This window comes from Hoplias malabaricus, chromosome 10 (assembly GCF_029633855.1).
Source record: "Hoplias malabaricus isolate fHopMal1 chromosome 10, fHopMal1.hap1, whole genome shotgun sequence".
Taxonomy (NCBI): Eukaryota; Metazoa; Chordata; class Actinopteri; order Characiformes; family Erythrinidae; genus Hoplias; species Hoplias malabaricus.
Genome location: NC_089809.1, coordinates 33,835,855 through 33,861,510, shown reverse-complemented (window position 1 = coordinate 33,861,510; position 25,656 = coordinate 33,835,855). Strand labels below are relative to the sequence as shown.

The 25,656-nt window shown below is 44.1% G+C and overlaps 1 protein-coding gene across 1 annotated transcript; it reads right to left on the bottom strand.

The window, feature by feature from the left end:
* Window positions 1–3,141: 3,141 nt before the first annotated feature.
* LOC136708300 (potassium/sodium hyperpolarization-activated cyclic nucleotide-gated channel 3) lies at window positions 3,142–25,656 on the bottom strand. The gene is made up of 9 exons (XM_066682763.1): window positions 24,955–25,656; window positions 14,922–15,240; window positions 14,241–14,351; window positions 13,795–13,956; window positions 11,192–11,410; window positions 10,258–10,404; window positions 9,076–9,316; window positions 7,911–8,075; window positions 3,142–7,272 (listed from the first exon to the last, which is right to left on the bottom strand). Exons 1-9 carry the CDS (start codon window positions 25,527–25,529, stop codon window positions 4,904–4,906), a joined length of 4,308 nt encoding a protein of 1,435 aa, XP_066538860.1. The 5' UTR covers window positions 25,530–25,656; the 3' UTR covers window positions 3,142–4,903.

Sequence of the window (25,656 nt, the reverse complement as noted above, 5' to 3'; positions counted from 1 at the left end):
GCAAATCTGCCAATCTTGGTATTCAATCTTGGGTTATTGCCCTCCTACGGCCACCTCCACATCTCCTGGTGTACTGGCCTGTCTCCTTGTATCTCCTCCGTGCTCTGGACACTGTGCTGACAGACACAGCAAACCTTTTTGCCACAGCTCGTATTGATGTGCCGTCCTGGATGAGCTGCACTACCTGAGCAACTTCTGTGGGTTGTAGACACCGCCTCATGCGACCTCTCGGGGTGAGAGCACTGACAAAATGCAAAAGTGACCACAACATCAGCCAGAAAGGATGAGAACAGAGAAATGGTCTGTGGTCACCACCTGCAGAAACACTCTGTTGTCTTGATAATTGCCTCTCATTTCTACCTGCTGTTTGCACAACAGCAGGTGAAATTGATTCACAATCAGTGTTGCTCCCTAACTGGACAGGTTGATTTCACAGAAGTGGAGTTACACTGTGTTGTTTAAGTGTTCCCTTTATTTATTTTTGAGCAGTGTATATATGAGTGGTTTGTAAATCTACTTTAGGATAGAAAACAAATATAATATTGTCTGATAACAATGAAACCTCTGGAGAAGTCGTAATGCACAAAAAGCTAAGCCTTAAACCACAGTTGAGTTCCATGACCTTTGATCCCTCAGACGGCTCTGCATTATAACCCAGCTTGCTTCTGTGAAATATATGTGTATTATTCTACAAAGACTATTTATTATTGTCTGGCGAAACAACCTGCATTCAAATGCCAGGGTCATTGTCGGACACGAGTGCGTCAGTGGCCAGAGTTTGGGTAACGTGTTCACCAGTGAAAGTAACACTGTAATACTGTAAGTTATCATCCAGCAGACTTCAAGAATTTTTTCAGGCACAGTTAGCACCACTTTCCGCTTGTGTAATAGCAGTATTGCTGTAGATTCAGAGAGTGTAGGGGATAGACAGGCCTTCCTGCCATTCACACTCCTGTTAAAAAACAATGAGTGGTTAATCATGAAGAAAAGGCCAGATACAATTTTGCAACTATTAATCTTCACAAATTGGACTTTTAAAAACTTTTTTAAAAACTCTTCAGCCCCTAAATTGACATAACCCAGTGGTGAACAGGCTATTTTCTTAATTTTTTGTAACCCACTGCAAGTTTAAAATGGGTATGACAGAATATTTACAAGATAACAATAAAGTAAAAAGGTAATAAATATTTTCAATAGTATTAGATTATTACAGAATGCTGACACTGCAGGTAGCATCGCTAACACACAGCTTCAGAATCTCAGGCCTTTGAGTTCAATCCCCACCGTGTGCGAGGAGTTTGGTGTGTTCTCCCAGTGTCAGCATGGTTTCCTCCAAATGTTCTGGTTTCCTTCTACAGCTCCCCTAAAATCCACGTTTTTAGGTGTATTGGCTGTGTGAAACTACCCACTGGTGTGAGTGTGTGAGTGACTGAATCATTGTGGACAAAGTGTTGAGTCATGTAATCTCTGCAGAAAAGCATAAAATACAATAGGATGCTTTGTAGCAGCTGCACATGAGATAAACACACAATACGCAATGCCCAGCATCAGCTGGAGAGTGTAATCCTCATAAACGCTGCTGTGTTGCTGTGGATTTGTTTTGCCAGGAGTGACGGTGCCACGGGTAGTGTTAATGCACCCTGGGTTTGTGAGTTTGAGCCTCGTCTTGGGTCACTGAGTGCGAGGAGTGTGGTGTGTTCTCCCAGTGTTTATGAGGGTTTCCTCCGGGTGCTCCTCTTTCCTCCCACAGTCTGAAACTACATGTTAGATGTGGACTGTCTGTTCAGAAGTATCCATAGATGTTTGTAGGCATGAGTGTGTGGTGCTCTGCCTTGCAGACTGTGATTCTGTGTTGCCTGCAAACCTACTGTGACTGTGTGTGATGAAGTGGTAACAGAAAATGAAGGAATGACTAAAGAAATGTTGGATGAACAAATGTTCAAAAGCACTTGGTTATGTAGTGTATGTGGATATTGAACAGGCTTTTGTGAATATGGATTAAGGATAAGGATTCTATTTCCTGACGAGTCAACTTTTTTTTAATGTAGTTTTCTAGTGTATTGCCCCACTATCTGTAGTAGTATGATGTTGGGCCCCATCATGTGGTGTATTCTGATACTGCAGGTTTAATGATTTTTTGGGTACTTTATGTCCTTTTAGAGACCAGTCCATTCTCTATATTTCACTGACCTCCACACGGGCAAAATGAAAAGACCTTCTAAAGTGAGTTTTGTTAAAGAAGAGGGTGTAGGAGGAGTGGAGAGGAGAGGAGAGGAGAGGAAGAGATGGCAGGGTAGGTCTAGAATCTCCGTCCTCTGTGGGAGGATTATAGCACCTGAATGGACGGCTGTAATGACACAAGCACCCTGTGCCATGGAGAGGCTTAACCTCAGTCTAAAACCAGCACAATCTCCAATCTCTCTCAGTGTGATTAAACCAGACAAGGGAGGGGAGGGGGGAGAGAAAGAGAGAGAGAGAGAGAGAGAGAGAGAGAGAGAGAAATGCACATATTGTATTTTAACACTACTGTATATTTGTTAATAATTAATAACTGTAGTTTAATACAAATTAATTATTCCTTTGTAAACTAGAACCAATGTTACTGTAAACTGTGTGTTATCATTGTCCCAAAAGTATCCAAATCTGCAGCAATGCATATTCAAAAAAAGACTAAAAGTGAGCAGAAGATTGACCTCATAATTGTCCTGAATAACTGCGATTCGTGTTAAACCTTCCCTTTAAAAAGTTTATAACTTTGTAAATGCAGCACCTTTATTAGAAAACCTAGGCCATCCACTGTTCTGTTCCATAGGCTCCGGGCTAACCTTGACCAAGCAAAGCAAAGTATTTATATTTACAAAGTTTGTAGAAGAGATTAAACCTATTGAAGCTTTTTCCCATCCAGACCAGTGGGGGCAAACTCTCGGGATAACGTACAGCTGGAAGTTCATGGAAGTTCATTCCATATCTTAAAGTGTATCTGTCCTACATTTGGTCAATTTTCTGACTGGAAATGCGTAAATGCCCTCAGAGGTAGAGTTCATCTCTTGGGGACTAAATAAATACAAACCCAGACTTTCAACAAAGAACGCACAATATACTGATTCTAAATTTTCTTTATTCTGTTTAAAATCACCCTCACATCATTTATTCAGTTTACATACCATACTCATTATCATCATCAGCAGCAGCATCATCAACATCATGATTAGCATCATCAGCATCACCCTTCCTTCACTATTATTAGAATCATAGTCTATTGTTTTTGCTCAAAATCTAAAGCTGTGATAACAAATAAAAATAAAACCATTTGGTCCTTAAATGTACAGTCTAGGCATCCTGGTTTTAGGGCTAGAAAAGGGATGTTACCTGCACGAGACGGCATAGGACGGCACACATAAGAATAAGAGGGAAGGAATGGTAGAAAGAGAAAAAGAGATAAAGATACAGAGACCAGGAGTGTCTCTGTATGTGTGTATGTGTGTGTGTGTTTCGACCGAACGGCAGCAGCTATAAAGGCAATTTGACAGATGAAAGCTGATCACACAGAGGGAGATGAAAGACCACAGAAACATTAAGCGTGTGTGTTTTACGAACAGAGATGGAGAGAGAGAAGCCTGTATTTACAGAGAACTAAGTGGAACTATAGCACGGTAGTCACTGTGGAAAACGGAGCAAGTTAAGTGCGACACAAATAACACATTTTATTCACACCAGTCATCATGAATGAGGACTCTAGAGATGCACTGTCCATAACTAACATCAAACACCTGAGACGAGAAACTACTAGTGGATTGCTCCTAATTACTTGGATTAATGTCGTTATTTCAGTACTGCTCTTTCAGAAATATTATTGTGTCTATTTATAATAGTTATATAATGACAATGTGTTACACTTTGGTGAATAAAAGGTGACAAGTAGGGGGAGGAACTGGAAAACAAAGACAGTTTTCTGCTTATGACCTTCATCACCCTTTTTTACTACAGTCCCATTTGTTTGTACTGGCAGTGGCAGGCTGTGGGTCGCTTCCAGGTCAGTAAGTTAATGTCATTTTAATTTTACCTGATGCTGTCTTAGAGCGCTGGAGGGAGCCATGAGCAGGTGCCTGTGCTTGATGAACAACATTACCTCAGTTTGATTGCTGTTCGCTCAATCTGACAGCGAAAAATCCTGTTCTTTGCTGACAAATAGAAAGGTGACACAGCAGCAAGTTGATGAGGGAATTGCACTAAGTCACATGTTCACTACACAGTCCACATTCTCCCTAATCAGTGCATCATTCTTCTTAAGGCTGACTTATATTTGTAAAGACTCACAGGAAGGATTTGATGGGTTAGTGCGGATCGCAGAGACCCACAGAAGCGCTGCTGGTTGAGTGGTTGAGCAGTGAAGTATATCCTGTGGTCATAGAGACTCAAAACAGAACTAAACAAAATACTGATTGGGGTGAGGTGGGAGGGGGAAGGATCCTTCTTGTTTTTGCATCCAATCTTGTACTTCTTTTCTTCCATCTCCTACTAAAATGCATCACAAGACTTCTGCTAGGGTTGATTGATGTTCCTACATTTTTTTCTACAGTACATTCTGGCTTAATAAAGGTGATCCTGGCCCCTATTCCACATGTGCAAATATGCTGGCACCTATGTGAATTTCTACAAAGTCCACACATGTTCGCAGATTCACAGACGCAGGAGTATAACTCGACTGTTGGGTGAAAGCCAAGGGCCGCGGTGAATAGGAATTGCTCACCTGTGGTACCACCATGTCCGGATGGGTAGAGCTGCCACGTGCTTTAGTCTTGTTCCAGTTCTGCTCCCTTACTTGTCTCTACAATCACTAGCATGACATGTGAACTCTGACCCTCCTCCAGTGTCTATGTGCAAATCAGCAGTCTCTGCCTCCTTACATATTAGCTGGAAGTTTGTGTTGTAGTCCGTCGGATTCCTTCCGGTCTTTCTTCTCGGCCTTGGATGCAATGGTCGAGGGAGTGGTTGAGGCAGCCTGGGCACCTGGAGTGGGTTTAGAAGCTGAAGGTGAAACAGAAGTTGAATTTGAAGGAGATACAGAGGGTGGGGTGGAAGAAGTAGGGCTTAAGGTCGGGTTGTGTGGTGAGGCAGGGTTTGGAGTTTGAAGCATCGCTGGGGGTTGTGAGAGTGTAGATGTGGCTGGTGCTGAGGCTTGAGAAAACTTGAATGTTTGAAGGGGGGCAGATGATGCCTTCTGAAGTGGAGTTGGGATGGATGTTAATGTTGGGGTTTGTGTCAGGACTGGGCTTGTGTTTCGTGTTTGGGTTGAGATGAACGTCTGAGTCTGGGTTGGAGTTGAAGTCAGGACTTGAGTGGGAGTCTGAAGAGGGGAACTGGTTTGGGAAGCAGTTGGAGTTGTGGTGCGGGTTTGACTCGGAGTTTGGGTGGGGCTTTGGCTGGGTGGAGACAGAGCTTGAGAGAGGACAGAAACCTGGGCAGTGTCTGGAGTTTGAGTTGGGCTTTTTATTGTGCTTGAAATTTGCACAGGGGCCGAGGTCCTAGGCTGAGAAAGAGAAGAAAAAGTAGCTGAAGCTTGAGTTGGTGTAAGATTTGATACAGGAGTCTGAACAGGGGTTGGGCTCCTAATTTGGGTGGGAGTCTGTCCAGCTGAGGTTGTTGGAGTCTGTGCTGGAGTGGGAGTTCTTGTCTGAGAGGGAGCTGGAATAGGGCCTGGCGCTTGATTGTGAGTAGGGGTAGGAACAGGGGTCTGAATAGGGGTTGGTGTGCGAGTGTGTGATGGTGTTGCAGTGGCAGTTGACGTCGGGCTGGTGTTACAGGACAAAGGAGATGGTGAAGGAGGCGTTTGGGAGAATTTGGAGCGAGGGCTCTGAGGCACAGGGGAAACCAAAGAAGAGGCAACTTGCTGGGCACAGAAGGAAGAAGTGGAGGAAGGTGGTTGGGAAGGGGATGTTGGTGAAGGTTTGCTGGAGGAAACCTGAGGTGGGGAGGAGGGGCAGGAAAGTTTTGGGCGCTGGGATTGTGGGGCTGTGGATGCTGGAGTAAGGGCAGGAGAAGCATTTGTGGAGGGCACGGGTGTTTGTTTAGGGGAGGAGGAGATGGGTGCAGGTGCAGGTACACTTGCAGGTGCAGGGGAAGGTCCTGTGGCTGGTGCTGTTGTGTGTGTTTGTGTGAGTGGAGAGGGCAGGGGTTGCGGTATGTGTGCAGGCGGTTTCTGGACCTGGGCAGTGTTTGAGCTCAACACTCCTGCACTTCCACCTCGTGCAAGCTGTCCTTGCATCACAAGGAAAGGCGCTGGCAGCAGGTTGCCACCCGAAGCCTTCCGGTGCAGGGGTGGGTGAGGCTGGATTCCTGGCCAGCCACGGTGTGGCAGTGTGGGTTGAGATGCTGAGAGAAGCCGGGCCTCCTGGGTCAGGCGTCCAAGTACTGGCAGTCCCTGTGTGCTGCCGCCTCCAACATGACGCATCAGAGCCTGCTTGGCCCCCTGCTGGCTAAGCCGGGCCTCTGTGGACAGAACAGCTACAGCTGAGGAAGAAGGGGGCGCAGCTTTGTGGAGAGGGGAGGTGTTGGCCCCTACGCCAACAGTGCTGCTTGCAGCTGAGGGTTCTGTGTGAAGGCGGAGACTGTAGTGCAGAGTTCGGCCTGCCTGCAAAGGGGCAGGGACTGAGGATATTGGGGCAGGTGGGGTTTTAGCAACCCCAGCTCCACTAGTCAGTGGGGCTCCCCCCACAGTGGGTGGTCCAGCTGTTGACGGGGATGGAGTAGGGGTAATTGAGGAGGAGATACCACGTGGTGGGAGCCCGCCCATCACTCCGATGAGGGAGCTGAGAGATTGCCGTGGGTGCAGGATAGGGGGCCTAGGGGGAGAGAGAGGGCAGGTTGTAGGAGAAGGTGAAATCGGGAGCGGAGATGGCAGGAATACACCAGCAGGCATCCCATGCTGCTGCTGCTGGAACTGCTGCTGCTGTTGTTGCTGCAGTAATGTGATGGCCACATTAGTGGTTGCTGCTGCGGTCTGCAACGGGGCGTGAACCAGCGGAGCCCAAATAACCGGCCGGGGGTGAGGGGACACAGTGCCGCCTGTGCTGCTCCGGTTGCCAGCTGCAATATCCTGCATGGTGGGCATGCTGTCGTGTTTGACAATCTGCTGCACCAGGATGCTGTCGCAGGAACCTGCAGCACCCGAGCCTCCACCACGGCCACCTCCACCCGGCCCCCTGCCCAGACTGCTGCCTGCCACAGACCCACCTTGGGATGTCTTGCGCAGCAAGATGGAGTTCTTCTTACCTGATGGGAGATAAAAAGAGAGAGAGAGATTTGTAGCTGATGAGCCATGTTTGGTGTAGACAGTTTGCTTCACACTAGTCTATGTCCTGTAGTTCTGTAAAATAGTTGGGGCTGGAAGATTGGAGACACAAACAGTCATCCATTTTTCGTGCTAATAGCTAACTCAATAAAACAAAAAAAAATCCCATCCTATCCAACCTTCTGACTGACTGTACCAGAAGCCCTCGTGTTTATGTACCATTTTATAATTTCCCCCAATTGTGTTATCAATTTCTGTGCTTAGACACAGCTAGAATTAGCGTTAGCTCCATTTTGTTTCTACAGTACAGCTCTACAAACCCCAACAACTTCAGGGTCACCAGGGAACAAAAACCAGAAAAGTTTTGCTAGAAATGTAGAAGAAGTCTGCAGTGCAAAATCAAATAATGTGGTGAATTCCATTCCAAAAAAAAAATGATTTCACTTGCTGCACCCCATGCTTCTTTAAATACTTTTGCAGCGTACGTTACTTGTCACTGTTCTAAACTAAAGAAGCGAACTTTAGACAAAAAATATATCTCACCTAATTTTTAATTACTCGGTATAGCAAAAGTTGTAAATGTGATTAAAAAAATAAAAAGACAGTTTGGAGACAGTACCAATGCGGTTGAGTCTGTCAGCTGCTACAGTTTCAAAGGCCCGCCTCATCATTGGGTGTTCTTCAAGCACTTCATTGAAGCTGTCCACACTTAGAGAGTAAAGGCGACAGTATGTATCAGCTCTGACACTTGCTGTCCTCCTGCCTCGGGTCAGCAGACAGATCTCTGAGAGCAAGTGAAAAAGGTGGAATCACAAATCTGAAGAGCATTGTGGTCAAACTGGAGAAAATGCTGTTTAATACATTTGAATAATTACTGAATATCAGTCACGTCTGCTGTAGAGAGGTAGAGACTCCGCTTCATTAACTCTTGTACAGAAGTGTTGGGATCCAGATCCCATCCCTCTTACACACATTAACCCCATGTCAATAATGATATAATTTAGTATAGCATGTAATGATGTAGTTTGTTGTATAGTCGTTAATAATTTAGCGAAATACAGATGTTTTTTTGTAGACAAATTCCTAAATTCCTAAAGTGCAATAAACCGTGTAGATTCCAAAGTTACAGAAATCAATTTATAAGCAGTTCTAAAGAAATCCTAGTGAAATCAGACTGTTTAAAAGTGTTTACACACTAGGGTGACCAGATCTGAGATGGTGAAAAAGAGGACACGTCTCCAGGGATTGGGGGGGTATGTGGACAACTACTGACGTGCAGACTGACCAATTAAATGTTTACAGAGAAGGTTATCGACCAATAAGTGTAGCTCTACAGTCAGACCGTCCAATCTGAAGATTTTAGGCTACTTCACCACGCCCCCTTGTCACTCAAGTGAACCAATCGGAGTAGAGGGCGGGACTAGTTTGTGAACGAAACGCTTCTCGAAATTCTAGAAAAACAAAATTTTTCTAGACGTTTGTGAAATTCCGCCTGGACATTTTTTTAAGTCTAAAAAAGAGGACATGTCCTGGTAAAAGAGGACATGTCCAGGTAAAAGAGGACGTCTGGTCACCCTATTACACACACATTTATCCAACAAGTACAGAGTATACATGTATTCTGATGCATGTTAGCATGCTACTTGCTAATAGCCACTAATCAAGTGCTAGCAGTTAAAGTGGAAGTGATAATCAATCAGCACCAAGCTGGATCTAGCTTAAAAGTCCAACTGAAGGTAAAATTATTATTCTGTCCTGCAAAAACAAGCTGCATGCAAACTCACCTCCAAAATATGACCCATCACTGAGTTTTGTCTCCTTGTTCCCTCGCGTAAGCACGCTGACTCTGCCATGCTGAATAAAGTACATTTTCCGACCGACCGTTCCCTCTCGGATGATGAAGTCCCCAGGCTGGAACACCTCGAAGCGCAGCTTGGTCAGAACAGCAGTCACAAAGTTTGGATCAGCATTAGCAAACAGAGGCATGTTGGCCACCAGGCTGCGGCAGTTAAAGCCTACGATCTCCTGTACGGAAACAGTGGACAAAGCAGAGGCTTGTGAGGTTAGGAAGATCAAATGGGGAAAAAAGGACATCACAGGTTAAATGCCTGTATCAGGAGTGTAAGCCTTCATTAGTGTTGAGGAATAAGTCTTAGAAATTCCTCCTGTTATCGTTGCTAATATCAAAGCATCAAGATGGTGGGGTCAAATATGTGCTCCTTTGGAGACACACAAGGCCAGTACACCACTGCTGCTAACAGCTCAAAACAGCCATATAAAGCAGCACACATCTAGTCCTACATGTTAGATTTCACTCTGTTAAAGCTGGGCAGGCACACATGCAGGAATCAGAAATCACTATGACAGAACCTGGTGAAAAGACTATTTTCTCAAAGCACACCAATTTTAAAGGCAAACTACAGTGAGCAGACAAGAGCACAAGTATATCCTGCTGGTACACTTTTGCTTTAAATAAAGATCACCCAGAGAACCAGAGAGAGGCAAAGCTGAAAATAAGAGCTGACTGAGAGGGCAAATTTGTAAAGATATGGCCAACAGTGGGTAAACACTCCTACAGTTAACCTGAATCGTGGATATGGTCTTTGGAAAACAGTACAACTTTTAAAAAAATAATAATACCATTTTAGAAAATTGTACCTCTTCACAAAATTATACATCACTGGACAGAAATGTCACTTTACATAATAAGATCACTTTCCAAAATATCAACACTCTCTGGTCTTTTGGACGGCCTAAACAACAGTCCTTTGGGAAAAAACAGCTGTTTTGCTATGCATAGACATTTACTCCACGTCCTCCATTTTGTTACTAGACTGGAGAGGTGTGTGAATCCAGCGTCCTAAATCTGATCATTGTGAGGATCTGTGTTTTATTGATGTTATTGTGTGTTTCTGTGCATATATGTAATAAACCAGTATATATGAGTAACATATGTATGAACAAACCTCCTTTAATGGTTCACTCAGTTCTCCCAGAATATTTTCCTCATCAAACATCTTTCCCTGGTACCGATGCTCATAATACTCATGGATCTTCTGTCTGACATCAGCTGGAAGTTTATGGAATGACATATATTGCTCCACTTGCTTATACTGCAACACACACACAGTATCAGCAGCAGAGAGGTCAGTAAAACATAAACAAGGACACTGTATGACTTCAATCAGAACAAGAAAAAGCCAAAAGAAATCCTACCAAGCCACTAATAAATGTAATTACAAATCTGATCACAGTTGGATTTCTTGATTTCTCTCTCCTGGGTTTGGAAATTGGGTCTAAAAACTAATTGGCTAAAACACACTGGAAGTCACTATAAAATAGGTCTGGGAGCCAGATGAAAACAAGTCTAGTTTTGTTCTCTTCATATTGGTAGGTGATAAATAGTACAGTCCTGTAGGTCAAATCCAGGTCATCATACTTAAACCACCAGTTTGGTCAGCTTCTTCCTGCTCATGGACTCATTAATAGAAAAGCAACCAGCGTGACCATACACACTGCCTTTGGTCACATGCTACTGCAATTTAAAGTCATTTTGATGTGACATAATAAATCTGATGTGCCTTGAAATGTGAATAAAGGCTATAAGACGTTTAGAGCAGAGATTATAAGTGATATCATCACTGTAGGGCATTCAGGGAAAATGAATTAGGAGTGACATCATCATTACAAGACGTCAGAAGAAAAACTGATTACAAGTGACATCATCATCATTTGGCCTTAAAGGAAAATAGATGAGGAGAAACAGCCCTAACCTCCCTCTCAAAATTAAAAATGAGCAGAGAATGAGTACACTCTGTCCATTGGAGGCTGTAAATAGACTCATAAAAACCATGTGACAACAAAACCCCAGTGACACATCCATCCATCAATCATAGTCACCTTCTCCTGGTACTGGCGGCGTGAGGAGTCCAGGGACTGGATGAGTGCCGTTGCGTGTCCGATGAACATGGCGTAGCAGGTGGCTCCTACAATCATGCTGAGCATGGTGAGCCATACGTCAGTCATACCCTCGGGGGCCTGAGCACCATAGCCGATACACAGCATGTGGCTCATGGCCTTGAAGAGAGCGTAGGAGTACTGTACACCCCACGAGTCGTTCTGAGCACACACACACACACACACACACAAGGAACAATTGAACATAATCTGCATAAGAAATAAGTGAAAATGGCAGAATGACGAATTGATCTAACGTCAGGGATTTGACGGCACCTGACTTTGCAATGACAGAAAATGATAAATAACTTAATCATAAACCCCAAGCAATATTTTCTGAAGTATGGCTTTATGGTCTAAATTATACTGTTATATTTACAATTGTGTATTTTTTTTTATCTGAAAATGATCAAATCTAATCATGTTGAAATGTAATATTTCACAACACACTGAACATTTTCCTGAAGAATTAATTACATCTTGACTCACTGTGATGTAAAATGTTTACATTTCTCAGAATGTTAATAAAAGGCCTACAGTGGAGCAGGATGGCTTTCCTACTGCAGTGTTTGTACACTGTTTGTCCCTTCATGTTCACACTTTATTAGAAGTCTCTTAGTCTCTTGCAGTTCATTCTACATCCACACAAAGTCAAAATTATATATATATACAGACAGCCAATAGCAACAAACACAACCCTGTAGACTTCACAGTAGAGAACATAATACCATTTACAGGACATGGTAAAGCAGATCGAGCTAGGTTGACCATCCTCAGCACTGCACTGACACTGACAGTGACAGTGTCTGTGATACTGTTATAAATGTATCAGACTCTATGTTGTTTCCGGAGAGCTACAGGATTGCATCAACAGATAAACTACAGCCTGTTCACCAACGAGGTGCAGCTACATTGAGAGAGTCTGTAATAATGAGAATGTGTGTTCACTAGCGAGGTGCAGCTACATGGAGAGAGTCTGTAATAATGAGAATGTGTGTTCACTACAAGGTGCAGCTACATGGAGAGAGTCTGTAAAAATGAGAATGTGTGTTCACTAGCGAGGTGCAGCTACATGGAGAGAGTCTGTAATAATGAGAATGTGTGACACATAACAATCTTAATGTAGCACAGTGTTTGCTGGGAGTGATTGGATAGCAGGAGTAGTGCTGTCCTGCTTTGAGCACAGCAGACAGAAACAGAGATGCTCTCTGGGGGAACTCTGGGCATCACCTGCCTAGCAACAGTCGTTATGACAACCATGGTGGAAACCCTGCCGTGGCATGAGTCAGCGACTTGCTTAAATGAAACCTGGCCGGTGTGTGTGCATGTGTGTGTGTGTGTGTTTGAGAGAGAGAGAGAGACAGACATGAGGTGTGTGAATGAGGGTGTTGCAGTGTGTCTGAAGGGGTTTCTTATTTTTTTAAAGAATTTCACGAATTAAGATATATACAAATGTACCAATAATTCACTACTGAATTTTATTGAAAATGCTTTTAACAGGCCCCAAATAATGATAATATAGGGAAGAAAATACTGGAAACACCCAATTCCACTGTAAAGGCAGCTAAACGGGAAGGTATAAGCACATAATCTGGATGGCCTGGATTTCAGATTGATTTTAAAAGACTTTCAGCACACAATGACTGTTGCACAATGTCAGTTTCCCAGATCCACAAATCTCTGAATTTAATACAAACAAATTCCAAAACAAATGCGTAGCTTCGAGAGCCCCAGAAATGAAATTCCATTAATCCAATAGGGAACTAGAGCTTTTGTGTTCAAAAAATCATCTATTGAAGACAAAGTGTCACTCAGTAGACATTATTCCAACATTTGTAACAAGGGATAAATTGGCGAAAATTCTCTGCTAAAGTGCCCCATGCCTCACAATACAGTTACAAAGACAGCGTGCTGAATCCTCTGAGTTACAGAGCTGATTCGCGAGTTTTGCTGCTGGCACAAACCAATCTCACACAAACCAGAAAGGTGTAGTCAGAGGGAGAATGTACACATGACAAAGCATCAGGTCTTTTATATAATGTGCAGGCAGTGGTTTTTGAAATCATCATAGACTAGTCTTAGAAGTCTTAATAAGGGCATGACACCTGCAACTACAGAACGATGCACTGCAGTGGTCTGTATTACTGTGTGACCCAAAGAGAAGATCTGAGCATGGTCTGTGTGTAAACAGTGGCCTTACTCCTTCATTAATATATTTGAACCTTTCTGTCATTCTGTCCATCATGTACTGTATATTACAGTTTACTCAACACCTCCCACACACCACAAAGATATTGCACTGCAGGAACATATGATATTATATGGAACTGTGTAGATCTGTAAACACACACACAAACACACACACACACAAATAAAACACACTCATGCTGCAAAGACCAGACACAGCCTGTGTACACATGCTGTGATAATAATATTTGTGCATAACTGATGCGACCTTAAAACTAGCTCCCCTGAGTGCTTACAAACACCCCCCATGTATACAACCCTACACACACACACACAGACACACACACACACTCACTCACCACCATGTTGTTTTTAAAGACCCAGCAGTCAGTGGGGAAGTCCTGCAGCATTGGTACGAGGAACTGCAGGCAGCCGTCCCAGTGACACAGCAGGAGCATCATGCCGATCAGGTTAACGATCCGCACCATCGCACTCGCCAGGTCATACGTCATGTGGAATATCTGAGATCAATAAGGGTGTAACAATGCATGGCTGAATCATTAAGAATTTAAATCCATAATTCAGCTTTCATGTGTTGGAATGGATAATATAATTCAATCCTTTTTATTTTAGGAATGTAAAGTTATCGATCCCTATGTTTACTTACTCTGTTCCCCAGCGTAATCACCATGAAAACCACCCACTAGACAGGCCCACTACAAAATATCTCCTCCAAGATGTCACCAAGACAACCCTGTTATTTTGACAAACCTTTTCCACCACCTCGGTTTCAATGTGTCCTCACCTCTTCCCACTGGTGGATGTATCTGATGAGTCTGGAGAGGCGGAGCAGGCGCAGGAGGCTGAGGATTTTGGTGAAGCGGACGATGCGGAGAGCTCGAGCCGTGCGGTAAACCTGTGCAAACACAGAGAACACACAGAGCAGCGGAGATTTTTCAGTGGTGCCTTAGTTAGTGCAGAATCTACTTTGTTCAGTTGTCCTCATCATCATCATCATCTGCTCCTCCACTTATTGTCCATTCCAGGGTTACAGTGGCACCAGGACTAGCAACTGAAGTTGCAGCCATGTCTGTCCCCTGCAACTTCAACTGTTTCCTTTTGAGGAATCCCCAGGTGTTCCCCTGCCAGCTGGGAGATATAATCCCTCCAGCGAATCCTTGGGGCCTCCTCCCAGAGGGCTATGCCGGATATACCTCCAGAGGGAGGCATCCAGGGTGCATCCTTATCAGATGCCTGAACCATTTCAGCTGGTTCCTCTCAATGCAAAGGAGCAGCAGTAATAACCTAAGAGCAATACTTTAACTAAAAAACAAAAGACTACAAAAATACTTCAGGAATCTAACCAATGTCTTAATGTCTTACTTAATCCAAATTTGATTAGTCAAGACATCTTGCCTTTTAGGGACACTGCAATGTTAGCATAGCTACAAGGTAATGAGAGTTGCTAGAGAGCCACTGTTTGTACCTCGGAGTCCAGCCGAGCCTCCAGATCCACCATGAGGAAGATGTAGTCCACAGGGATGGAGGAGACAAAATCCACCAGAAACCAGCTCTTAAGGTAGCGCTGGCGGATGGCCTTGGGGTCCAGCAGGATCTCCGTGCTGTCCTCCTTCACAATGCCTGTGCGGAAATTCAGCACCAGATCCACCAAGAATAGTGTGTCTGACACGACGTTGAAGATGATCCATGGAGGAGTATTTTCATCTTTAAAGAAAGTGATTCCAACTGGTAGGATGATCAGGTTTCCCATCATCAATAACAACATGAGGAGATCCCAGTAAAACCTGAGGAGAGGAGAGGGGAGGAGAGCACATTAAAGAATCTGAATTCATTACCATCTAAAGGATCTTGGACACTGACACTGAGTAGTATAAAGGTCCAAGAAGTGTTGAGGAAAGCTGTTAGGTTTGCTGAGTTGAAGGTCTGTGTTTGAAATGTTTCTGTGTGTAAATAAAACACATTAGAAGGCCAAATCGCTCCTACTCCCACAGTGTCTTCTGTCCCAGAGCAGCCATAGCCTAAAGAAATGAGGAGCAGGCTTGGGAAAGAATTGTGGGCAGGGAATTGAAGGAACAGCACTGTCTCCTCCCTCAACATTCATGGATGAGGGACCAACTAAGAACCAATTGGATGGCTGCCTACCACTGCGTGTGTGTGTGTGTGTGTTTGATGTTTTTCAACACCATGGATGGGTTATATCAGATTTATTGTTTTGTTGCACTATTGTGCAATGACAGTAAAAGCCTTTTTTAATGATCTAATCAGTCCTTGTTTTGTAACAAGATTCTGATTCTGTCTCCGAATACCAGCTCTGTGAGGACCGAATGTGAACCCAAGCTGAAGGAGCTGCTGTGTGACCTGCTGTAGATGACTAAAGGGTAAAACAGATGTTTCCTTCACAATTAGGGAAGGACATCTGTTTCATCCTCATTTAAATGAATGAAATCAAACTTGATGCAGCAAACTTAATCCATCATTGATGGAGTTGAAATGAGGACTATGATGTATCTGTCTCCACCCCCTCCCACCACCCCCTTCTCTCTCTCTCTCTCTCTGTATGTGTGTGTGATCAATGGCTTTGAATGGGAGATCATTTCCTCACAGTGTTAATGTGATGCTAATGCAGCATGAAGTGATGACAGCAAAGCAGCGGAGTGCATTACCATCGACACTAAAAGTTAATTTGTGAATAATGTGCTGGAAATTAATAGGGAATTTGTCAACATTAACTGTAGTAACAGTGTGTACTGAGGGATTTGAACTAGATATTGGAACATTTCTGTGAGATTTTGATGTCATTAGCAATGAGAACATTAGTGAGTTGAGGTGCTGATGTTGGAGGGTTAGTTCTGAACCATAACATCTGATACATCCATCCATTATCTGTAACCGCTTATCCAATTTAGGGTCGCGGGGGGTCCAGAGCCTACCTGGAATCATTGGGCGCAAGGCGGGAATACACCCTGGAGGGGACGCCAGTCCTTCACAGGGCAACACAGACACACACACATTCACTCACACCTACGGACACTTTCGAGTCGCCAATCCACCTGCAACATGTGTTTTTGGACTGTGGGAGGAAACCGGAGCACCCGGAGGAAACCCACGCGGACACGGGGAGAACACACCAACTCCTCACAGACAGTCACCCGGAGCTGGGATCGAACCCACAACCTCCAGGCCCCTGGAGCTGTGTGACTGCGACACTACCTGCTGTGCCACCGTGCCGCCCACATCTGATACAATTAATCTCAAAGGTATTGGATGGAGATCCTAGACACCAGACAACACAGTTGTACTGTTCTATTGCACAGTGCTGGGGGATAGATACCCCTCAATAACACACTTGGCATTGGGCATGGTGACTTTAGACTCATATGCAGCTGCGCCTCAGCGTCATTTTGTGTGCCATCTATGGAATGTTTACAAACTGGGTTTAAAACTGAAACTTGGTCCACAATTGAGGGCAGCTAATTTCGTGGAGGACACACTACCAAACTGGATTACTATGCTCAAGTGCACACACACACACACACACACACACAATCTTAAGCAACCTTGAGAACAGACTGAAATCTGGGAGAACATCTGTGTAGCTCTGAGCTTTTGTTCAGCTCCCATAAACACATCACACTTCACTATTACAAAAAGACAAATGCAGAGACGATGGTTGACATAATGTAACTCTGGCTCATTTCTCTCCTAAACTAGCTAACTGCTATCAGTCAAAACTAGATGTAACTGAAGCTAAATGTGTCTCGCACACAATTACTAGACCATTATGCGGCTACTTCATTAGTACAATGTTATTAGGTTTTGAATTCATGCTGTGCACCCACTACTGTGTTGGTTATCCAATCTTTAGAGCTTAATTCAACATAATTTAATAAATTACTATATCAGTGCTTATTACTCCCCAAAAAGCAGAAGCATTTTATATAAACAGATTAAAATATCACATTTAGCTAAAAAAATTATTAAATGATATTAAGATGATAGAGAATTTCAAATAATACATATTCACACATAGAACATGTTCAAGAAGCTGTGGCCTAAAGGTCTTGACACTGAAGGTTTGCAGGTTTGATCACCTGGACTGGTATGGAAAATGGGAACTGGAGAAATGAAGGGACAGCATTTTCTCCATCTTTAAAATCCATGACTGAAGTGCCCTTGAGTGAGGCACCTAATCCCCAACTTCTCCCTAGGCACCTAGCAGCTGCCCTCTGCACTGGGTGATTGTGTGCTTACTGCCCCTAATAACTAATACATGTATCTGTGTGTGTATGTCACAGTCACACAGCTCGAGGGACCTGGAGGTTATGGGTTTGAGTCGCGGCTTTCCTCTCAATCATTCCCGCAGCTTCACTGTGCTTTAAACAGTGTGGACGCTGAGCGTCCACAGAGTTCAATAGCAAAGCAGCGAAACGAGACGAGCCATTGGATAAATGTTGGGCTTTGTCCCGCCCATTGGACGCTCAGCGTCTCTAGGGGTCTATGGGGCAGTGGGCTGGCCTCGGCTGGCCCGGACGCTCAGCTTCTGCATGATGATTGGATGATCTCTTTGAGGCTGAATCCCTTTTTGATTGACAGCGAAATGAGCGAATCAGCGATCCTTTGGTGTAAAGATCCATGGGAGCACAGGCAGACACACTTCACATGGGCCAAGGCCGTTTAAGCAGCCTAGCTCTGCTGGCCATTGAGAGGACACTAGTCAAGTCCCTGGAAAAGACGCCTTGTTGGTACGAGAGGGTCACAGATCATTTTCTTAAAAAGAACGGAGGGTAGAGTTTTCCGTATAAATAAACCGACACATTTTATGATGTAGGCCGAAATTGAGCTTCCCCTCCTTGAAAGACCAGCATCCGCCACTGTTTGGAATGTGAACGTGTCCATAGGTGTGAGTGTGTGTCGCCCTGTGAAGGACTGGGCGCTCCCTCCAGGGTGTGTTCTGGATAAGTGGTTACAGACAATGAATCAATGTGTGTGTGTGTGTGTGTGTGCTTTTCAAATTAGACTAAACTCACTTGTCAAATGCTATTTATAATGTTTTTTTAGTGCTGATAATACAGTGTGTGTTTTTGTGTACAGTGGATTTGCTCTGCTCTCAAAGCTTAACATTTTAATGTTTCAAGGCACCTCTCCCTGGTGTAGATATTATACGTGTAACAATGAGCTCTGATAACAATATGTGTAGCATAACAACAGTAGCTCTTCACTGTTCTCAGTGGCTGCTACATTAGCATTCATGACTGTGCTGGACGACTCAGCGTCAGGAAAAGAATGGGCTCTGTATGAGTTAATGCGCTGAATAAAGCTGCTGCTGCTGTAAAAGACTCACAGGACACACAGAGGTGACTTTACCAACCAGAGCTAAAAAAAGAACTTTGTAATGCCACTTCTCTAAAAACGCCCATTTCTTTCTGAAAGAAAGAACTAGTGCCACAGCATGTCACATTGGTTTGTTCATCCTCTGCAGCAAACTGACCGCTACAGAGGGTAGGGCAGGAGCAAAACACACCTGTACAGCACACAAAAAACGGACACTCGGCTTCCAGCACAACCATACTCCCCCCCTCCACACACACGCACACACAAAAACACACAGAGCGAATGTAGATATAGGCTTAACACCACTGTGACATCTTCACTCTAGACGACCATAATAACGCCTGAATAAATCCATGGGCACAGTGAGCTGGAATAATCCACCTGGAGGCTGATACTTTCAGAACAGACTGTACTGCAGCTCATAAACATATGCCAACAGTACTAAGAGAAGATCACAAAGAAGCTGCTACAATTTATACCCAAAGTGTCAGCAAAGTTTTAATCAAAAGTATTAATCAATTTAAAATGTAAAAAAGTTTCAATTTGAAAAGGTTTGAAGAGTGCACTCAAATATTTGATGTGTGTTGTACATACAGAGTAATAAGAGCCCATTATGTCTTTAGCTAGTTACCAGTGACCAAATCTGGTCAGACTATAGTCACAAACCTCTCATTGCCACATGGCTGTCACAGGAATAATGTGTAGTAGTCAGGGTGGAGAGGAGAGAAGTGCTGCTCCCCAAATAACGAATAAAACCTGAGCTGACTGCTCAAACTGAGTTGCACATTCTGAGATCTGATTTGAAATGACCTCTGAATCCATCCTGTCCCCAGTGTTAGTAAAAGGGGGTGGGGGGACTGTGTGGTACACTAGGCTTTCTCTCTCTCTCTGCTCATGGTACAGCAAAGGCATTTGGAATTTGGAGTTATTAGACAACAGAGAAAGAACACCAAACATTGAAAAGCACAAACCAAGATTAGAATATTGCTTAATTCCTGCTCCATAGGTGGGTGATATTGACTTATATTGGCTCTTTCAGGTTACTTAAGGTGGAACTAACTCACAATTCAGAAGCCAACTGTATTAAAGTAAACACAGACCAAACATACAATGAAACAACTCAAACTACAAATGAGTTTTTGTGGTAATTCAAACAAAAAAATAAAAAAATAATTAATTAATAATTTAATTCCACCTTAAAAAATGTGGAGCTTCTGAGCATAAACAAACCAAGGAGAACAGCACTTCCCCAAAATCATCAAAGTTGCTTTTAAACTCAGATATTATTTCAAAATAAATTTGAAAACATTTTTGTGGAACATGTAACTTTAATTCAGATTTAGTAGTATTAAAAATTACAATTGTAATTTTATTCAAAATAGAAAACCGACTAAAAATGAAGTATTAATATGCTATGTTCACGATCGTTATCATAGAAATCACCGTCTTTAAACGGTCTAGACCAAAACCCACATGTTTTGGACACAATAATACCCACAAGAACAGAATGAAGCGCTTTGTCCTTGATGGAATTTGTCCCTGATCTAACAAAACACATAAAATACTGTAAAATGACAAAAGAGCAGGAGAATGTTTGGAATTTTAATTACACCTATACGCTACATAAAAAAAAGCCTTAAAAATTATTTTGCAGACTTAATAGAACACTCCTGTTTTTGAAGTCTCAGCCAGAACAGTAGAAGTAAGATTTTAAGCTGATTCCAACACTAAACGCTGAAAAACTGAACACCGCCTACTACTCAACATCAGTATCTGACCTCACTAATGACAACCTATCTATAATGTGTAATCACGTAGAATCTCTCTGGCTGAACACAATCAGAACCTCACAACAATGTTCCAAAATCCTTTTTGGGAGAGTAGAAACTGTAACTGACCCAAAAGAGAACAAACTCCCTAGTGATAACGTTACCAGTTCGTCCCAAACATCTGGACGGGTCCACTGTTCCACAGACACCTCCAGGCAGATGCTTGACATTAGGCACGGTGACCTGTAGCTGCTCCCATTTCATCTCATGCTTCCTTATAGAGATTATAAATGCTGTACGTGTCCCACTGAGTGTCTGAGTCTACAGTGGGTGTAAGGAGGAGGTTAAGTAGAGGGTACGTATCTTGAGAAAGAAGATGAGAAGTAGCAAGGTCAGAGGTCAGGGATATGAGGTGAAGCAGTGAGGGAGGTGTGATTGTAAAAGCTGCTGTCGGGGCTGGTCTGGGTGTGAACAGGCCATACTGCGGCTTTAATGCTAGCAGCACACAGACGATTAAAGCCGGTCTGCTGGGATTCCCAGCCCCACTTCAACTCATCAGCGACAATGAATTTAGGCCACAGAACTCACATCTCACATCATACATCACAGAACCTCACGCACGCAGGCACACACACACACACACACACACACACACACACACTCACTGTCTGAAGAGCAATCAGCAGACAAACACTCTCGCCTCTGCTTTCAAAGTACCACACAGACAAGAATCACTCTCACTCCACATCTCCCTCATTCTCTTCATCCTCCCTTCCTTTCTCTCTCTTCATCTCCTTCTCAAAGCTAACCTTTATATCCCAAAGTTTGTAGACATTGCATCTAATGAATGAATTCAGCAACTGGGGACAGATGTTCAGTTGCACATACAGCTTTTATAATCGCCTCAGAAATGTGATTCTCTGGAGCAGCTGCACATGAGGCTAAGGTCACCTTGCTAAATGCCAAGCTTAGATTAAATTGGGCTGTGGGGAAGTGGACCTGTGTCCTCCAGAATGATAGGGAGAGATGAAGTGGTGTTTTTGATTCAGAACCTCACCTTCAGATGAATGCAATAAGATCTAGAGTATTGTCAAATCCTGAGAAGTGCTGAGGCTGTTCTTTCATTCAGTACCATACTGGATGGGTAGTTATCAACACACTTTTAAATTAAAAGTAGACCTTTAATTTAAAGGTAGGTTTGAGCATACATAAGACTAAGAGAGGTAGGTTGCTCCTCTGACCTGTATTTACATCGCAAATTTGTGGGTGTATAATTGCAAGGTAAGAATCACAACACATTATGAATACCAGTATAAAAGGTTATCCCCATGCAGCTGTAATAGTGCAGAGTTTAACTGCAGTCTTTTGCATACTGGAATGCCAGGGTTGCCAGGTTCTTGATGTTCCTGGCAAATTTTGGGGGACAGAATCATTCATTCGAGTGCGGATTTACAGAGAAAGAGTGTACAATTTCAGGCTAGCTTTAAGCTTTGAAAGTGGTGATTGAGCTCTTTGGAATGAAGATTTCTGCTGGTCTTGGCAACCCTGTGGAGTACTTATTGAGTTCAGTGCAACCCACAGGTTTCACTACCTGCAATACACTCCTTCAAATATTATAACCAGTTTCAGCAGGGGACATGAGACACAGAGAGGCAGTATTATTATAATTTTTTTATGAAAATCTTAATGAAATGTGAAAAGACTAAAATAAATATTGGTTGTCTCATCACAGTGGAAGGCTAGAAAGAATCACCTGTGGATTCTTGCCCTTGTCTTGCCCTAACACACAATGATGAAAGCTTTAAGTGCTGTTTGATCATGAAAGTTTTGGGGGATCAGTTTTTTCTGGTTGTTAAGAGTCACATTGTTTCCTGCATGGTTTAATACTCCTGTTTTCCGTTTACTGACTCTTTCTGGGGCGGCACAGGGTCACAGTCACCTGGAGGGACCTGAAGGTTGTGGGTTCAAGTCCTGCTCCGGGTGACTGTCTGTGAGGAGTTTGGTGTGTTCTCCCTGTGTCCGCGTGGGTTTCCTCCAGGTGCTCTGGTTTCCTCCCACGGTGTAAAACCACATGTTGGAAGGTGGATTGGCGACTCAAAAGTGTCCGTTGATGCTAATATGTGGCGCCCCTCCAGGGTGTGTTCCTGTCTTGCGCCCAGTGATGACAGACAATGAATGAATGAATGAATGGCCCTGTGCCCTTTGCCCTGTGAAGGACTGGCGCCCCCTCCAGGGTGTATTCCTGCCGTGCGCCCAATGATACCAGGTAGGCTCTGGATAAGCGCTTACAGATAATGGATGAATGGATGGATGAATGACCTTTTCTCTAGAGAAGAAAATAATCTTATAGCTACCCAATCTTCTCAGTGATATCTCCAGGGAACAGTAAGTTAGAGACTGTTTTTGGCTGGAAATAAAATAAAGGATGGTTTCTGAATTTCAATTTATCACAACATCACAGTTGCCCAGTGGAGTGTGTGTTCATTTTAGCAAGAGCAGTCCCAGTGGAGCCTCAGAGAGAGGTTTTCTGGAGCCCATTGCGGGAAATGTCTGCTTACGAGCACAGGGCAAGCAGATTATGCTCTGCAAGAATTTACATAATCACATTTAAAGCAGTTAGCTCACACTGGGAGCCATATGCTCAAAATTGAGATGCATTTTTGGTGCTTGTAACGTGAAGGTTAAAAAAAAACCCAACAACTGAAATTAATGTGTTTTGAGGAACCATGTCTGTTGAGCTGAGGTCTTGTACCAGGGTTTAAATCCTGAAGCCCCTCCACCAGCTCTGGACCACACACACCACTCTAACACCCATTACAAGCAGCACTGCATCAACAGGTGGCACTACACTAATGTCTGTGATTCTGTTTCTCACCCAAACCCCTGATCTGAGCGTATCTGTGAGTGTTAGCAGTTCATATTTAGGCCTTTTAAATTCTGTCTTGCAAATCTGGCAGCATCGTCACTCAGCAGCCGCATGATCCTGCCAAGGAGTCTGACTCCACTTGGCCAGGAGCTTCTTTTCCTCATTTGCATACGGCCTCCAGGCTACTGGCACATGTCGCGGAGCTACAAACACCATAAATATTAATATCACTAGATTTAACTTACAGATCTGTGGCACCATGACGAGAGACAAGCTGCCATTTGCAGGAGATCCATTTGAAAAATAGTCTATAAGACTAATCTGCAGTAATTAGAGTCTCTCTGTAAGAGGAGGAGGTCGCATCCTGTAGAAAAACAACTAAATCCATCCATCCGTCCCTCCCTCTATCTGTACACGGTTGCCAATAGCTTCCACAGGACACAGAAATCCCTCTCTATACTTCTCTGTTTCCCTCTGATCTCTCCATCTGAAGCCTCATCCTCTCTCTCCCCTTCACCTTTGGCAGTGTATAGTCGTTTAAAGCCTCTCTCATGCTTTCATCCCTTCTATACCTTCCATTTTCCCTCCATCAGTCTCATCCCTGTCGTGCTAATCTGTCCATCAGACCCTTCTTTCTCCTTCAATACATTTATCAGTCAGTCTTCATTAGCACTGTTCATACATTCATCTTACATGCACTATACCCCTCCCATCCACCCCACCCTCATTTTATTCGTCACCAACTCACTGTCCCTTTATCCCTCCATCCACTAACTGCACCTCCATCCATCTCTCTCTCTAAACTACATTCTTCCTCTTCTATCCTTCGCTACCTACTCTCTTTTCACTCCATTCATCTATTTACTTTCTCCCTTTTCCCCAGCTATCTCTCTTTCCTCCATCTCCTCCTTCCATTACCCTTTACCTACTCACATCCCTCCATCCGCCCCTCCACCATCCTTCTATACTTTCTTACTCTTTATTCCTTAGTTCTCCTTCTCCACTTCCTTTTATCACACACTGAACTCACGCACCATCCCTCATTCATCACTCTTTCTCCACCCCTAAATCTTTTCCACAGTCACTTCTTCACAGCAGTGCATCTTTTCTTTTACCTCTCCATGTCCCTCTATCGTTCACTATAATCTATAACTTTACTCATGCCACCATCCTTCTCTCAGGGCTTTCAGCATCCCACTTTTCACCACTCTTCTTTTCTTCACTTGTTTGTCTATATTCATTTTTCAATCCCTCCATCATACCTCCATCCATTCATTTATCCATCCCCTCCAGCCTTAAATGGATACATGGTCTCCCCTGTACTGTCTCTCCATCCATTCTCACCACCTCAGTCTCTTTATTTATGTCTCCACCAACCGTCCACCATTCAATTCAAACCTACTACAATCCTTCTCTCTCACTTTTATCCCTTTTTATCCCTTGTCAACACTGTCTCTTTTCTCCACCCATCTATCTACATCTATCCATCCGTTCCTCATCTACTTCTCCACCTGTCCCCTCCATCCTTGTACCTGAAGTCACTGTAGGGATGAATGATCCAGACACCTGCGCTCTTCAGTCTCTCCTGCTCCTGGGCGACGGCCTTGTGGCTGCCGAACATGCGCAGGGAAAACTTGTTGACTCCGGGCTGCAGCATGGCACCAAACTGCCTCTGGATGAAGGTGGACTGGTTGGAGTAGCTGTAGTCTTCTCCGTCAAGGCCAGGGAGAGCCTCGGGGGTCCCGGCCGCGGTGCTCACACTCGTCTCCGGGGCTGTGGCTACCACCACCACCCCAGTCCCCGAGGAAGATGTGGAGGCCAGCGCCGCCCGTGATGCTGCAAAGCCCACTGAGCGCGGGGGCAGAGGGACTGGAGTGGTGGGGGTCCCGGCCGCCGTGCCCCCAGTAGTGCCCCCTGCAGTTCCAGGCCGGAATGGACCCCCATCCCGTGAGGAGCTCATGACAGATGGCCGACGGCGAGGAGTGGGGTCGGCGCGGTCGCCTTCCAGAGACGCCTGAGACAGCCGGCAACCAGGAGACGGCAAACTGCCCTTGCTCCGACGCTTGGGCTCTCCATTACGACCGGACGAGCCCACCGCTCCATCCATCGCAAGTCACACTCACACACACTGGCACTCACACCCCACTCAGACGCTTACACAGACACACACAGTCACAAATATTCATACACACACTCAGACTCCTACACAGCTTTTCACACAGTCACATAAATAA

Coding starts and splice junctions, on each gene's coding strand:
- LOC136708300 (XM_066682763.1), bottom strand. CDS start 25,529: ATGGATGGAGCGGTGGGCTCGTCCGGTCGTAATGGAGAGCCCAAGCGT. Junction 11,411..13,794: donor TCTTTAAAAACAACATGGTG/GTGAGTGAGTGT, acceptor GTGTGTGCTCAG/AACGACTCGTGGGGTGTACA. Junction 10,405..11,191: donor GCCGCCAGTACCAGGAGAAG/GTGACTATGATT, acceptor TGTGTGTTGCAG/TATAAGCAAGTGGAGCAATA.